The sequence below is a fragment of the Varanus komodoensis genome, unplaced genomic scaffold, assembly GCF_004798865.1.
Source record: "Varanus komodoensis strain SLA01 unplaced genomic scaffold, ASM479886v1 scaffold112, whole genome shotgun sequence".
Taxonomy (NCBI): domain Eukaryota; kingdom Metazoa; phylum Chordata; class Lepidosauria; order Squamata; family Varanidae; genus Varanus; species Varanus komodoensis.
This window is the reverse complement of record NW_025335322.1, coordinates 751,809-767,424: the sequence shown is the minus strand read 5'-3', so window position 1 is coordinate 767,424 and position 15,616 is coordinate 751,809. Positions and strand designations below refer to the sequence as shown.

Below are 15,616 nucleotides of genomic sequence, written 5' to 3'. Positions count from 1 at the left end.
TGCGCTGGGATTTGTCCCCTTTGTTGCGCGGAGGAGGAGCAAGCAGCTTGCGGCCGCCTTGGGTGAGTGTGGCTAGCATTAGCACAGTTCCCCTGTATTTTATTATTATTATTTTTTTTTACATTTGGGCACCCCGTTTTTCTTCCAAGCTCGGGGGAGGCTTCCCCCGAACTTCAACACGACAGCCTTGCAAGGTAGACTTTGCACGGGCGGGGTCAGCGAGGGACTCCCAAAGGCCCGGGCTGCCCTTCTGGGGCTTCTGATCATGCACAGGTCCAAGGTTGAAGGGGCACAGAAAAGCTACAGGCGGTTTAAAGCAGAGGGTCACATAACATGCGGTTCCTGCAGCGGAGAGAATGTCTGTATTTTCCAACGCGGGGCAGAAAATGGAGGTTGGGCGATTTCTGAGAAAAGCTCACAAGCTGAGCATCAACAGGGACGGAGCTCTCTGGCAAGTGCCACTGTTGACATGGTGCAAATGCACGCGCAGGGTTCGTTTTTCCTCTTTGAAAACACCCTTTCTGCAAATACTGCACAGCAGCCTGAAGCAAGGAGTTCCACAGGCTAAATTCAGACCACACGGGCTGCTGCGTTTCCATCATTTAGTTTACTCCTTTTCAAAAGCAGCTTTCACAAACTTGGTGTCCTTCAAGTGTATGTGGGTGTGCCAAGTTTTACTCCAACACATCCGACAGATGCTGGGTTGAGGAAAGCTGTGCCAGAAAACCCACCAAAAGTTAGCTGCCATTACTCCACGGCAAGGATACATACTCTGTACATGCTCAGAAGCATCGCTGTGCATTTTCCAACAAAGATCTACTAGAGGTCTGACTCTCGGGGAAGTGATAAAACTGCACCACTTAAGCCCCAGGCAGAGAAACATAGGATTGAAAACCGCTACACTGAAAACAAAGAAATGAGCTCATTCTGTCCCTAGAGAACAAGCAGGTCCCCAAAGCATTTCCTCCAATGCTAGATTTCTAGTTGCAGATCTTAAATATATCACTGAAATAAGAAATATAACCATCCCTAACATTAAAAAGGGCAAATCAGGCAGCACAGGAGCCTGGCTTTGGAAGTGATCTGATAACGGCGGTTTGGCTCCTTGATGTAAAACTAGGCCTGAAAAGCCAGGCCTGCCCTCCATTCCCAATTCCCAAATGTCTAGGTCTTTCCCCACCCCAAGAAACCACACAGACACTCAGTGGGCAGTGGAGTGGCCGGAGAGGTCCTGTCTTTATTTGTCTCCTGAGGACGGGCGCCTCCGCCCAGGGCTGCTCGGCCGGGGCTTCAGACGCGGGGCGACGTGGTCAGTTCCGCTTCTTGGCTTCTCCCGGGGCCGCCTTGGCGAAGAGGCCGGTCCCAGGCCTCCCTGGAGACCACGAGCAGCGGTACCAGCCCCGGTAGGTGAGGTACCAGCAGAGGGTCGCGACGGCGGCCCCCACGACCTTGTGGCTGTATTCGTAGAGGTACACGACCGTGCAAGCCAGCAGGAAGTTCCAGAGGGTGAGGAGGAGAATGTTGAGGAGGAAGATGAGCCGCAAGGGGACGCCGGCGGGGTAGCCCTGGGCCAGGTAGCGCCGGAAGACGGAGGTCTCTTCCACCATGAGGAGGCAGCAGAAGGTCAGCAGGAAAGTGTGGCCCGAGACGTCATAGCCACGCCACCGGTGGCCTTCGCGCAGACACGTCCGCTTGTCTGGGAGACTGTTCACCAGGATGCCCTCGGGCACCGGGTCGAAGCAGTAGCCGGTGAGGTTCTCTATCAGCAGGAAGGCCTCCGTGGCCCCGAGCCACAGCCCGGCCCCCACCAGCAGGCGGGAGAGATGGCGCAGCGTGAGCAGGATCCGGGAGGTGGCCAGGTACACGACCAGAAGGATGAAGCCGCCCAAGAAAATGCAAGTCCAGCCCCAGGCTGACCTGACAAATTTTCTGCAAGGGAACGGAAGAGGCGGGTTAGGCTCTCGGGCAGGCAGGGAGAGCAACCCCCACTGCTCACGCGCACCCGTGTCACTGCGTCTCCAGTGGATTCAGTCCGTGTCCGCGGCTCCACAAACAGAAAGCAAAGCCTGCGAGGCAGCTGCCGACAGGGCTGCGTGACTCGAAGATGCGACCCGAGCTGCATCCGGCACCCCAAAGATCATGCAGCAAATGCAGTCAGAGAGAAAGTCTAACTCTTCGGAAGAGATTTGGAGCAGGCCATGTTACCCCTTGACCATGTTTGGGAGACCTCGGCCCTTCTAATGGTCCCTTTTGTACGTTCGCTGTTTTTTAACAAATGATCGAGCACGGTGAGGAGAAATATCTAGGATGGTGGCTCCATTGCATCCCGCCATCTCGCCAAGACAGCGAGCTGGGGTATACCAGGAGCCAGTCCATGAGCTCTGGGGGGCCCCGCCTGGAGGGCTGTTCCAAGAGATCCCCGGTTGCTCCGCTCCCTGGAGCGCAAGAAAGGGCAAGGCGGCTCTTGCTGCAAAGACTCGGGGGGCCAAAAGGGAGACGCGGCGCCCTGCCACGTCCGTTCCTCCGGGCCGCTGCCCGGCACCGGAGGGGTGCTCCTCTCCCCGCTCCCTGCAAACCTCACTCACATGTTGAAGAAGTTGTGATGGTTGGCAAAGATGGCCCGCGGGTTCACGTGGAACTGCAGCAGGGGGCCGAAGATGACGACCGCCGCGAGCCAGAGGTGGTAAGCGCGCCGGAGGCACGCCACGCCCAGCAGCCAGGCGCACTGGTTGCTCCAGAAGTACACCAGGGCCCGGCCCAGGGCCTGGGCCCAGCGGGCCGCTGTGGCCGGCAGGGAGGGGGGCTTCCTTGGCCCCGAACCCTCTGCCATCCCCCCGGATCGGCACACCTGCCCGGCGTCCCGCGGACGCGCGATGACCTGCCCTCCTCTGCCGGAGCAGGAGGGAGGGGAAGAGCCGGGGGAAACGTCGCCCGGGCTGACGCTGGGCGACAGCTGCGGGGGTCATTTCTGGCTTTGGAATGGGCAGCTGACTTGGGAGCAGGGGAAGGGAAGGGAAGAGAAGGGCCAGGCAGCAGACAGGCCGGGGGGGGCAGGCCAGCCTGCGACACACTCAGAACCCGAACGTCCACTCTTGGAAACGGAGAGATAAAAAGACACTTGAGCGGCGAGAAAATTCCAACGGTTTTTATTGACAATGACACTGCTTTGCAGGTGCCCTTTGCTGGATGAGACGGTGCGCTCCCCCCACCATGGAGGGCCCCCTCCCTTCCGTTACATCTCATACGAGCAGCCCCTCTTCACTGAGGGGTGTGAGGGACAATTCCCTACTCAACTGGAGAAACTAAGTCAGAGCTTCCCCTGCCTACCCCAAACTTGAAAACATGAACCACGCCTTTAAAAAAGAAATGGGAAACAGGACACGCCTGGCACAGAGGGACGCCTTCCAGAAGAGTCCCCCCGGCCTCACCTCCCCCTCGCGCACGGCATCTACGGTGCGAGCAGAGTGGCAGCTGCGGCCCCTCCCCGGGGAGAGCAAGCGGGATTCCTGCGGCCCCCCCAGTGTAGCCCTGGACCAGGACGCAGAGTCAGACCTCCTTGACCCGGGCAGGAAAGGGGGGCGGGCCAGGACGGAGATTCCTACCGTCACCCGCAGGCAGGCAGATCTGCCGCCTGAGGAGGAGAGGACGGGGCGGGGGCTGCAGGAGCACTGTCCCCAGAGAGGGGGTGTCACGTAGGCAGGGGAGGGGAGGGGAGGGGAGGGGTGGCCGGCCGAGGGTTGCGGAGGGGAGCTGGCGCTTGGCAGCAGGCAGCCTTCCCTCAGCCCCACGGTGCCCCTGCTGAATCCCACCCCACCCAGCAGGATCTGCGTGGCCTAGGAGGAAATGGGGCACGTTCACCCCAGACAAGAAGCCGGGCCCTCCTTTCCACTGCCCTGCGCCTACGCCGGGATGAAAGAGGGACCCCTTTTGCCGAAAGATGCCTGAAGAGCCTCAGTCGCGAGCGTCTGCTTCGAAGCAGCAAGCGGCCGCCATTGCTGGGCCCTTGAGGGGAAGCCAATTAAGGAGCCCAGTGGGATCGAGGGGGGAGGAGAGGGAGGGGTTGCAGAGCACCTGCTTGCTCCCCAGAGCAGGCGAAGCCCCACTGCTGGTGGGGCGGTTTTGTCTCATGATTGTGAGACTGGGAAGAGGACAAAACTGCAGGACGCAACCCCGCAGAACCTCAGGAAGGCGACGATCAAAGGGAAGAGTTAAAACACCAGGCCTGCTTCACTGAACCCATCCTTACCTAATCCCCTACCCCCCCCACCCTAGCCCCTCTCACAGCTGTCTGCCAACCTTAAGAACGGCTGGGGGGGGCTGCTTATCCCCCCCGACCCGCAACCTGAGCTGCAGAGGCAGAAAAGTGACTGCTTGTGTGTGTGTGTGGGGGGGGGGAGTGCCCCAGAATTGGCTCCCTCCCCTGCTTCCAAGTGTTGCAAGGCCACGAGCCACACAAGGTAGATTCCCCCCTCCCTCCCCCCCCATCCCCAGCAAGTCCAAAATCAGAGTGGTGGCAAGCAGCGTGAAAAGACTACTGATCAGAGGCTCCGGAGGATCTGTGCTGCGGCGTTCGGGCAGGGGGGAACTGCCTGGGGTCCCCGAGATCATCCTCATCGTATTCCGTCTGGTGGTATTCCCACAGCCATATGTTCCCATCCCACTGTGAGCCAGAGAGAGAGAGAGAGAAGGCCAAGTATTACATATGGTATCTTCTCCTGTGAGCAATGCAAGGCAGCTTCCTTATCTCAGTTTTGGCCTCAGGCTGAGCTGGGGGTCTGTGGCCGAGTCACCTGAGAAGCTTCATGGCCCAGAGGGGCTAGAACCCGGGGCCTCCTGGAGCCGGGGCAGAGGCTGCCTGCCGCCTCCGAATACTTGCCGAGCTGCTGACAATCTTTGCCTCGTAGGGGTGCCAACTGACGTCGCGGACGCAAGCGGTGTGGTTGATCAGCTTCTTCACGATAAGGCCGCTCAGGAGGTCATAGACTTTGGGCAGTGGGGAGGAAGTGGAGAAGACACGCATCACCAACAGGCTCCCCAACCTGGCGCCCTCCAGAGATGTCGGGACACAGCTCGTGGCAACCCCAGCCAGCAGGGGCCGCTTGAGGCTTCCGCCCCGTCCCACCCCCAGCGTGGATGCATCCAGCGTCACCCCTTCTGCCCTGCATATCCAGGCTGGCGCTGCCCACCCTCCTGGGCCACGTATCCAGGCTGGTGCTGCCCGCACTTGGCAGCAGCCACGTAGACGTGGCCATTACGTGGCCTGGGGGTCCCTGCCTGGAGGAGCTTAGAGGCAAAGCTCCAGCCTCTGGGGGAAAGGCGGAGGGGAGCGGAGGGGCGTGCCGGGAAGCAAGACTCAGGAGTCCAGCGATACGTGCTCGGGATCAGCTCCACGCTTGGCCACAGGAGACCGCCCACCCTGCAGTGGACTACAGCTCCTATCATCCCAGAGAAAGGCGAGGCGTGCAGTCCGATGCCGGCAGTTTCCCCGTCCCCAAGCAGCCTTCTGTGCCCGAGCAAAACGCCACCATCCTGCGAAAGGGAGGCCCCTGCGTCCCCTTGCCCCCCCGCCCCCCATGTGGTGCCGCCCTGCCCGTTCCGGGGGAGGCGAGGCCATGCCTGGCCCCCCCCCCCCCGCCCCCCCCCCCCGAGCCACTCACCCACGACCTTGCCGGTGGAGCACCCGCTGTAGATGTACTGCTGCCCGGTGCTGTGGGCCGGCGAGAAGCGGCAGCGGATGAGCGTGTGCAGCACCCCGTGGCCCCGGTAGGTCATGAGGGACGTGTCGCCCGGAAGCCGCGATTTGCGCCGAGCTGGCGGTGGGCGGGGAGAGAGAGCGTCAGGCCCCAGGCGGTCGCCCCTGCTCAGCCCCCCTCTGTGCGGGCGGGGGAGGGCGGGGGGTTCCTCCGCACCGTCGGGGCTGCCCACCTTTCTTCGGCACCTGCTGCCAGCGGTAATCCCAGTTCTGCTGGGTGACGGCTTGGCGGGACGCCTCCAGCCCCTCGCTGCCCGAGAACCTCCGCATGTCCCACAGCTTGATGGTCTGGTCCTTGGAGTTGGAGATGAGGTACCGGGCGTCCCCCTGGGAGAAGAAGGAGAGGCGGTGGAGGGGGGGCCGCTGAAGGTGCCACTTGCAGCGATCTTACCCTGTAGCCCCTCCTGCTGCTCCTCGGCGGGATAAATGCGTGGAAGCGCCCGTCCGGGTGCTCCGTTAAAGGAATGCGTAGCGCGACAAGGTATGTGCGCAGTAAGCAGGTCCCTGTGATTTCCCTCGAGAGTGCAGTGGACTTAGCTGAGCGTCTCTGCAGTGCCTTGAAGGGCACCCTGTGGACGTTTCTGATAAAAGCAGCGGGTGTGATCGGGGCAGCCCACTCTACTGCGAGGGGGGAAGCCCCCAGGAGCACAGATCGCCGGCGCGCCCCCCCCCCATTCTTCTCGTCCAACCCAGCACGGCTGCCGTCCCTCCAAGGGGCACGAGGTCAAGGGAGGCAGGGTGCCTGCCTACCTTGCTGTCTATGAAGGTGATGCCGTCCTGGTGGCCGGCCAGGATCCCCACCGGCCGGGGATCGTCCTCCCGCATGGTCCGCCGGTCCCACACTTTGCAGATGGCGTCGTCACCCCCGGAGAAGAGGATGTGGGAGCTGCTGTCGGCAAAGGCGACCGCGTTCACGTCATCTTCGTGGGCCTCGATCTGCGGGGACGGCAGGTGCTTAGGGGGGGTGAGGGGGGCTTCTGCTTGCAGGGTGGTGGGACGGCTGAGGCATGTCCGGAACCGCGGCTCTGAGGACCCCAGACCTCCTCGATTCTGCGAGTCCTAGTCCAGCACACCTGCAAGCTGCAGTGCAGCGTTGAGCTACAGGCCAGCAGCGGCTTAACTTCCCACACGCGAGATGCGAGGATGCGGATATATCGAACGAAAGCTTTCTGGGCTCAGGCGGAGGGACCTCCACTCAGCAAGTCCTGGCCTCACCAGTTTAGAAAGGGCAGGGCAGGCCAGGCGGGGCGGGGGGGGGCACACAAAGTACTCCACGGACGCAGGGAAAAGGGGAGGCGGGTCGGGCACCCTCAGACGGGCACCCAGGGAAAAGTTCTAGAGAGGTCCCTGGATCCTGTCCTGTGGGGACCTGAGTTTGGAACAAGGTTCTGCACGCGACAGGAGTGGATGTTTGGGCGATACCCCTGCTGGGAACTCTCGGCCCAGTTTCTGGAACTGCCTGGGTCAGGCACCACACAGCAGCCTGGAACCCGGCGACAGCGGCTGAAATGATGGCTGCTGGTCCGTGGAGAAGCTGCAGGGCCTCCTCACAACATGGAGCACAGAGATGGCAGCACGTGAGGGGAGGACACTGGGAAACGAGGCGAAACAGGCTGTTCACGGTGCTTGGACCTTCCTGATCCAACAGTGACATTAACAGCTATTACTTTACTTAGCGTTCCCCAGCCTGGAACCCGCCAGATGCGCTGGGCTACGCTAGCCACCCAGCAGGGACGGCTACGGGTGCTGACAATCACAGTCACACACCTCTGGAGGTTGGGGAAGGCAGCGTTCACTTAATGCACACTGTCTGGTAAGATTGGCCTATTTATTATGATAGCTATAAGCCACCGCAATATTTCTTTTCTGTGTCTTTGCCCTTCCCTTTGCTTCCAGGTTTTGTATTTGAAGAGAGACAGAGAAGAAGGAGAAGGCCATTATTTTCAGAGAAGGGGAGAGGCAGGAACAGGGAGGGGATGAGTGGGAAGGGGAAAGCAAGGCGTGCCAGGGCAGGGCGAGACATAGCTACCTTGAGGGTCCGCTTATTCTGCTCCATATCAAACACGTAGACGCAGCCATAGTTGGCCCTAGGTTTAAAACCAAAAGGGAGTGGGTGGGAGAATCAACACAGTGCAGGCAGGGGGGAGAGGCGGACGCGAGGACACGAAGGCCAAGCTGGCCAGTGGGCTTGAGGGGATGTCTTCAAATGAGGAAAAAAAAAAGTAACTCTAACTCACGTAAGACATTTTAATCTAACTAGGGTGCCATTTAGCACACGTTCGGACTTAAAGCACAATGCCGGGGAAGCTTAGAAGACAAATGTCACAGAGCTCAGGTCTGCGTTGTGTCCTTTGGCCACTGAAGGGGAGGAAGAGCCGGCCGTCGATCCTAGTGAAGCTGAGGCGGGGAGGCCGTGCCGTCTCGCCTCTTGCTCCAAAGCAGCCGGACGAGAGCGGCTCGGGGAGGCAGACGTGGGGAGCAAGAAGCAGGGGTTTCTCAGCGCCCTCTTGGCCCGTCGGGGCAAGGGGGATGAGGCGGCGGCGAGACGGTCCACATGGTCAGAGAGCCGCAGCACGGATGTCTCTCAGCCCGAGGGCCGAAGCCCATCCTGGGCAGCTCTGAGGGACCACATTGCAGCGGTGGGTGGAACCAAAGGCCAGGCAGCGAGGCCAAAACAAAAGGTCGCAGCCCACAGCTCTTCTCGCTATGAACCGAGCCTGAGGAGAGGCAAGTCAAGCTTTGAAAATGGGGGAAGCCACCCACTGACTGATGCTTCAGGAAAGGGAGCGGGACCAGGAGGAGGGGGCACCGCCATCCAAGGAAGCCCAGGGGGCTGAGCGGGCCGGAGGCGCCCCGCTTCTCTCACAGAAGAACGCCTCCTTCCTGCATCCAGGTGTCTCCTCAGTCCGAGCACAAAAGCTTTACGCAGGCTCTGTGCCGAGAGCAGAGCTTGGGCGGGGACTGGGCAGCAGGCACACTTACCCACCCAGCACTTCCCTGCCATCTGAGGAGACGGCCAGCGAAAAGACGGCAAAGCGGCGCTCGTCAGGCCTGTGGAGAGAAGGACGTTGGGACCGGGAGCGGGACCCCTTTCATTCCACTAGGGTGGCTGGGCTCTCCGCATTACCTCAGATCCAGCGCTGTGTGGGTGTCGCTCTCCCCATAGATATTACAGATGTGAACTAAGGAGAAAAACCGATCCGGGGGGTCAGGCGTGCAGCGAGGTCAGGCGGATGCACAGGGGACCCTCCTCCGCCCCAGAAGGGGGGAGCCGCACTCACTGTAGTCTGACCAGCTGGAGTAGAGGAAGTGGGCCCCGTCGGGAGTGAAGGCGACATCCAGGATACTCCAGCCCACGTCTCGGGCTTTGATGCTCCGGAACTTCCGAAAGGCTCCGTAAGTGCAGTCATACAGGCGGATTCTCTGATCTGGAGGGGGAGCGGGAGGGGGAACAGAAGAGAATCTTGCCCACAAGGCCTTGCAGAACAGCCTTCCTTATCCTTCTCTCTGCCTGGATGAACGCCGAGGCAAAGTGACTGGGCACTGGGCACTGAACTCTAGGCAGGAACTTGCTACAGGTGATCAACCAAAGCACCCTGGGTAGTAAGTCAACTGCCACCCAAAGGACCAGACTCTGAATATTTAATTTCATTGATTCCATTGATTTCCCTATTGGGTTTTTAATTGAATTTATTAATTGTTATTAGATTATTATTATACTGCCCATAGCCAAAGCTCTCTGGGCAGTTTACAGCCATCTTCATAGAATCTTACACGCAAGTCATCCATCCCAATTCTGACCAGGCCTGACCTTGCTTAGCTGCCAAGATTAGGCAGGATCAGGAGCTTCCTGAGCCAAATAAGAGGCTGTTGATTGCCTTTGGGGAACATGCAAGGGAACAGGCCTGTGCAGGGTGGGACAGAAAAGGTCCTTCAACTCCCAGCATCCCGTTGTGGGACTTCTCCTCTGCCGTGCTTGGGATGCTGGGATTCCACGGCCCAGAGCTGCTCGTCTGCTCCCTGCCATTCAAGGAGAGCATGCTGGCTTGAAACGGCCCGGGAATGCCCTAGGATGGCTGTGCTCCAGCACACGCATTACCCACAATGCCAGTGACTTGTACTGCTGAAGAACATTGTGGGAAGCTGCCAACAACGGCAAGCAGGGAAAGCGGCGTCCGAAAGGAACGGCAAAACTCCCCGAATCCTAAAAACTGCACGGTACCTTGACAAGCAGACATGAAAAGCTGCCCATCACGGGAATAGATCCCGCAGAAGGCCTTCTGGGCATACGAGTCTGTGAAGGCCAAGCGATTGGGGAGAAAGCTGGAAAAGGAGCACAAAGGAGCTTTCGGTTATTCTGGAGGAGGGTCGCCCTGAGGCTCACAGGCCCCCTCAGCTCTAGGACACGAGCCCCGGGCCTCCCCTGCCAGGTACTCACTGTGACACCATGCGCGAGCACTCCCCAGGGGAGAAGCTGCCGTTGTGGCAGAGGCCTCGCTCCCTCTGTGTGTGGGGGGGTGGGGTGGAGGGAGAGGGAGAGGAAGAGGAAGAAGAAAGCACCGTCACGCCCCTCATAGGGCCTGCATCACAGCCATCCTTCCCCCCTGCGGGGTGGGCCACTTCCCTGGCAGATCCTCTATGGGGGCCAACGCTGATGCTGAGCAGAGCCAGGGCCAAAAGCAGGTGGGCCGCCCCTTTCCTCTCCCCCACCCCACCCAGCAGGCTGCTGGGCAACACACGGCCCGTTCCTGCTGGACTCTGATTCCACGCGGGGGGCTTCTGAGATGGTGCCCACCCTCTACTAGAAGGGAAACGATCCAGGGCAGGCCAGTGCGATGCTCCATCTGGTTATTATTTCCTTATTATTCCAACTCCATTGTTTCTTCTCAAATATTGAAAGCAAAGCAATCTCAGGGCATATTTCTCTATCTAAACATACTATTTACCACTCTCCTTAAAAAGCTCCTTCCAAAACTTAATTATATATTCACACTCCCACCCATATGAAAATATGTACTACTTCACAACCACATCTCCAACATAAATTGGAGTATTTGTTGTCTATTCCATTCAACTTCACCAGAGTTAGGTACCATTTCCATATGATTTCATAAAAATTTTTCTTTTATTCTTACTGACATATATTTGACTATCCTCTTCATCTAAGTATTTTCCCAATCTCCATAAGTGACGTTCTTCCTCAAGTCAGTTGCCTGGGAAAGTGTTTCAAAGCACATAGGCCACAGCTAAGAAGGCGCAATGCTCTCATGCGCAAGCACACCACTGGCAGGGCTTCCTCTGAAGCCCAAGTACGTGGGTGGAAAGTGACAGAAGGACCAAGATCAGCTTTCCTGGGCCCAAACCTCAAAGTCATCTGCTAATCAGGGTCCTGCCTGAACATGGGAAGCGAAGGGTCGCAGAATGGTTCTCCCTCCAGGTGCAGAGTTTATTTCAAGCACATCCGAATGCAGGACACCAATTCAGATTAGAGACACCACATCCGGACAGGACAGATGTCAAGTGTCTCTCTTTCCCAGAATTAAGCATTGCCTGCAGCTGGGGAACCGGAGGAGGCTGCTTCCCAGCTTCAGATCTGCAGACTGCCACTCTCTGAGGCTGCCCTCTCTGAACCACCTCTCAGCACCCCAAATAAATCAACGTGGCACCTGGCAAAGCAGCCGGGGAAAGCTGCGGTCATCTCGCCCAGAACCCAGCCTGCCTGTTGCCAACTGGATGCGTGTTTTGATCTCGTTGCACTCCAGATCACGGGTATCTGGTGTCAAATCCACTGCAGAAAATGAAAGTATGAGAGAAAGAGATCAGAGAAAAGATGCTGCCCCTACTTCACCTAGGCAACACCTAACACATTCACCAAGTTAACTTTGTAGCCTTGAGAGTCAGGGACTTTATTATTATTATTATTATTATTATTATTATTATTATTATTATTATTATTTAAAAGCAGAGATTTCAGAATCCCGCAAGGAACTGTGGACCGCATGCAGCCCTGGCTAGAACTCATTAGGTTCCCGTCCTCTTCAAACCTAGGGGTAAAAAGCTCAACTCCCAGAATCCTCGCCTGATTTCCTAGATCAAACTCTCCACCAACAACTGGGTTTCAATCCCACTGGATTTACTGCTTTGTAACTCAACAGAAAGCAGCCTTCAACCTGTGAGCCTAACCTGGCCAGTTCGTGGAGCTTTCTCAGGTCATCACTCCCCCTCCTGAACATCACTGCATCGTTCACCACCCACGACTGAAGCTAGGCTCCGATCCTCGTCAGGATCACTTTTTCCTCTTGCTGCCTCTATTTTTACCCCAATTTTAAAAAGTACCATTGACAAGAATTCTCTAAAAAAACCACCAAAAGGCAGCAGAGCCTCAGCAATAACAAAAAAAGCACGAGAGAGACAGAGAGAGACAGAGACTGACCACAAGCAAGCTTGCCTGCCTGCCTTTAGTTTGTTTTCTACTGCATGGAGTTCACTGCAGCTTGATTCTATAAACACAAATAAAATTGAACTGTGTTTCTGGTAGTTTTGTTTTCCTTCTGCGCAAACATACACACAGTATATTGTGAAAGCTCCAAGGGATTAGTCTGGCAACATTTTAAAAATAATCTGTGCAGCCCCCAGGAACCTTCGATGATTTAGGCCTAAAATGGTTCCTCGCTCTGGAGTTACACCTTGAGAAACACGCCAGTGGGAGGCCACGGATCCTTGGCTTCCGTGCGCAGCAGCTGCCTTGTACCTGGGGGTTTATACTGGTCTCCTAATCGCCCTTCCCATGCACTGTCATTGTCGTCGTCCGAGTCGGAGAGTGTCTGGAAGACCCGAACGCTGGCTGCTCCTCCACCCTGCATCAGGTGGAACTGTCCCCTGGGAAGAGCAGGAGAGAAGCAAGGATTAGGAATCGCAGATCCGTCTTGCCACCTGGCGCAAACCCCCAATCACAGGACGTGTGCGATGGAACACTCGGGAACTATTTTCACTAAAGCGTCTGGGGAGCCCCCCACCAGGACAGGGCCTTGTGGTTGAGCAGAGGGGAGACCAACGGATCCTTGTGTCTCCTTGACTCCCCATGCCAAGGTTGGGAGTCAATAAAGACGCCCTGACTTTACACTGGGAGGTCCAGGAGGCTGCATGTGAGGAGGGAGGAGAGAGGCTGCCATCTGTTTAGAACAGCCTTCTCCAACCTGGTGCCCTCCGGACGTGTTGGACTGCAAGTCCTATTTTATATGCAGATATAAGGTTTTCAGTATTTTTAAGCATCCCAGAGAGCTCTGTGGCCCACTCATGAGATCATGTGGAAGAAAGATGCAGAAAGCACGCAGGGAGGTGTCCCCTTCTAAATGTCTCTGAAGACTTACCAGGCCTGTTTCAGGACAAGGGCACAACACTATGCACAACCTCCAAAGTATGTAGTCATATTCTCTACCTTTCGCATGCAGAGGCCCCCTTTTCCCATTTACCTGGAAGGACTCCTAGAATCATGATGCTACATGCAGAATCCTGTTTTAAAAAACCTGGATTTTTTTCCCATTCTGTGCAATAAATTTGCAAGTTAACACCAAGGGTTGCCTAGAATTACTGCACACAAACACACAAGTTATCCCTCACTTTTGCAGAAGTGGCCATTACACACATTATAATATCAAATAACACACAACATCAGACTCAGATACAGCCTCCACTCAGCTGGAAACGCATCCCAGCGAACGAGCTAAACAGTTACCTCGGCTTAGACAACAGACATATCCCCTCTTCCAATCTATTCCTCCTCTGCACTTTTTACAAAGGAGTCATGCAATGTTCAGCCATGGTGCCTGTATCATTAAATACACCCATATTTCCTTACAAATATGATACACTGCCTCTCAGATACACACAACCTAACTTCAAAATTCTATATTCCAGCAAGGAGAAAAAAAATCAACCACGACTGACTATTCCTACAGGGTCTCAAAAGATCACAGGCCAAAGACTACCAGATCTCACTTGCTAAGAAGGCTGGGCTTTCTCTGACCAGCGTTATTAGTCTACACATGAAAGGCACAATCAGTTCCTCAGAAGTTACAGGACGGCCTCGGCAGTTAAAGGCAGCCTATAAATACACATTTAAATAAATAAATAAATTCCTCTTCACTTCCTGTCTTGCAGTCCTGCAGGGAACTCTCCTTCCTGGGATGGTGGTGCCTCACATTCTGTTCCCAGTCTTTTTGAAGTGGCTATGTCATGTGACAATATTTCCATCAAAGGAAATTTCTAAGCAACGTATTGCATATTATAACTGCATGCTGAAGATAAGATGTGCCTTTCTAGAAATGCTCGATGCAGCAACTGCATTTCCATAAGCTCTGGCACCTGTCTAATCCACACTGGTAGGGAGTTCCATGAGTGAGCACTAGGATACTAAAGACCAAGCCATCAGGGCCCAAACCATTGGCATCTCAGCCACTGCCAGCAGACTGCCATTTTCATCTGGAGGAGTCTCATGTCCTGCTTTCCACGGGCTGCTGGATCAGCAGAATGCTGGACTGGATGGCCACTTGGTCTGATCCAGCACTGCCCTTCTTGCATCCTTGAGATATCCCCCATATCCATCATTTGACTGAAAAGGGGGGCAGGGGGGTGAGTTACCTGCGCAGTAGATATGCCAGTACCTGGGCCAGATCCACATCCTCGTCGTCTTCTTCCTCACTACGCAAGCTCCCTGAGTTCCTTTGAGACCAGCTGCCCTGGTTATCCCGGCTCCCGGAGCCAGCGTTGCTACTACTGCGGGAGCCCATGTCTTACGGCATTCTCCAGGTCAGACCCTCCTGATGTTCAGTAACCAAACGGGGGGACAGAATCCTTCCTGAAAAGGAAAATCCTGAGCCACTAATTAGAGAACTTTTAACATGGGGTGGAGGGGAGTATTTTGCTCTTGCGGCGGCGCCCGGCCACTTGCCAAGCACGTCCCTCCTTATCCAGGAGGCAAACCTGATCCTTCCTGCTACACCACGGCTCCCCTCCCATCAGAACTTTGGACTCAATGCTGCCACTTCCAGAAACGGGCAGACACTACTCTCCAGGTGAAGGTTTTCCATGCCCCCCATTGCTCCCCCGACCTCTAACCTCAACCCCTGCCATCTCCACCAATCACCGCATTCTGCACTGAAAGGGCTGCACGGCTCCCTTTGGGGTTCAGCCCCATATCTGCAAGGGGCTCATCTAGAAATTACCGCCCTGGCTCCCCACAGAGCTTCCCGAGAACTCTCCTACATCGGTCAATATACAACAACCGCAGGTCTCCAATCAAGACCCACTGTAGCGACTGGGCCAATAAAAAGCACTTTTCAGGCGTTTCCGTCCTCTCAGCCAATGGGCACGCCCCATGCTCACAGCTCCTCCAATCAGCAGTGCCCATAGTGGGGGGACACTCTTGCTACCCCTTCAACGTTCTATGCAAACTGCCCAGTCTCCCCACCAATCAGAACGCCCCTCGCACTGTCTCACGTTCTTACCGAAGCTGTTCCCCTTACCTCCCCCTTCCTTTGCGAGCACAACTCGACCAATCCAAAGCGGCTACGGCTGCCCCCTCCCTTCCCGCGAGCGCGAGACCCTCCTCACCCACTAACGGCCGCCGCGCGAGGCCTTGTTTACATCTTAAGGAGACAGCCGCCCCGAACCGGACTGGAGAAGCGAGTGGGAGGGGCAACCCGGCTGCTGATTGATTGGCTACTAGTCACAACCCCACGTGGGTCAGCTTGTGGCTTTTAACAGCTCTGCGTTTCTTTGATTGGCTGCTTTAAGTCCTTTCTAGTTTGAGGTAGGGACAGAAAAAATTCCGTCACGCCAGAAGCCAGGTGATAAGGTAAACCA

At 56.4% G+C, this 15,616-nt stretch overlaps 2 protein-coding genes across 6 annotated transcripts; both read right to left on the bottom strand.

The window, feature by feature from the left end:
* Positions 1-1,233: 1,233 nt before the first annotated feature.
* FITM1 (fat storage inducing transmembrane protein 1) lies at positions 1,234-3,060 on the bottom strand. The gene is made up of 2 exons (XM_044420945.1): positions 2,586-3,060; positions 1,234-1,929 (listed from the first exon to the last, which is right to left on the bottom strand). Exons 1-2 carry the CDS (start codon positions 2,828-2,830, stop codon positions 1,311-1,313), a joined length of 864 nt encoding a protein of 287 aa, XP_044276880.1. The 5' UTR covers positions 2,831-3,060; the 3' UTR covers positions 1,234-1,310.
* Positions 3,061-3,130: 70 nt separating this feature from the next.
* DCAF11 (DDB1 and CUL4 associated factor 11) lies at positions 3,131-15,477 on the bottom strand. Of its 5 annotated transcripts, none has more exons than XM_044420941.1 (15): positions 15,365-15,477; positions 14,393-14,609; positions 12,504-12,631; positions 11,419-11,540; positions 10,191-10,255; positions 9,975-10,075; positions 9,034-9,180; positions 8,880-8,934; positions 8,735-8,803; positions 7,782-7,839; positions 6,503-6,688; positions 5,926-6,079; positions 5,658-5,810; positions 4,877-4,983; positions 3,131-4,660 (listed from the first exon to the last, which is right to left on the bottom strand). In XM_044420941.1, exons 2-15 carry the CDS (start codon positions 14,539-14,541, stop codon positions 4,532-4,534), a joined length of 1,623 nt encoding a protein of 540 aa, XP_044276876.1. In that variant the 5' UTR covers positions 14,542-14,609; positions 15,365-15,477; the 3' UTR covers positions 3,131-4,531. The 5 variants fall into 5 exon arrangements, with proteins under 5 accessions (XP_044276876.1, XP_044276873.1, XP_044276877.1 ...); XM_044420938.1 differs by having other exon boundaries at positions 14,393-14,624; positions 15,365-15,382; XM_044420942.1 differs by having other exon boundaries at positions 14,416-14,624; positions 15,365-15,382.
* Positions 15,478-15,616: the final 139 nt, after the last annotated feature.

What these genes read in the sequence shown, in the direction of transcription:
- FITM1 (XM_044420945.1), bottom strand. Translation starts at nt 2,830, where the DNA reads ATGGCAGAGGGTTCGGGGCCAAGGAAGCCCCCCTCCCTGCCGGCCACA. An exon ending in CATCACAACTTCTTCAACAT is followed by an intron (nt 1,930 to 2,585) that starts GTGAGTGAGGTT and finishes GTTCCCTTGCAG; the next exon opens with AAAATTTGTCAGGTCAGCCT.
- DCAF11 (XM_044420941.1), bottom strand. Translation starts at nt 14,541, where the DNA reads ATGGGCTCCCGCAGTAGTAGCAACGCTGGCTCCGGGAGCCGGGATAAC. An exon ending in AGACCAGTATAAACCCCCAG is followed by an intron (nt 11,541 to 12,503) that starts GTACAAGGCAGC and finishes CATTTTCTGCAG; the next exon opens with TGGATTTGACACCAGATACC. An exon ending in CTCCAGCTGGTCAGACTACA is followed by an intron (nt 8,935 to 9,033) that starts GTGAGTGCGGCT and finishes TTTTCTCCTTAG; the next exon opens with TTCACATCTGTAATATCTAT.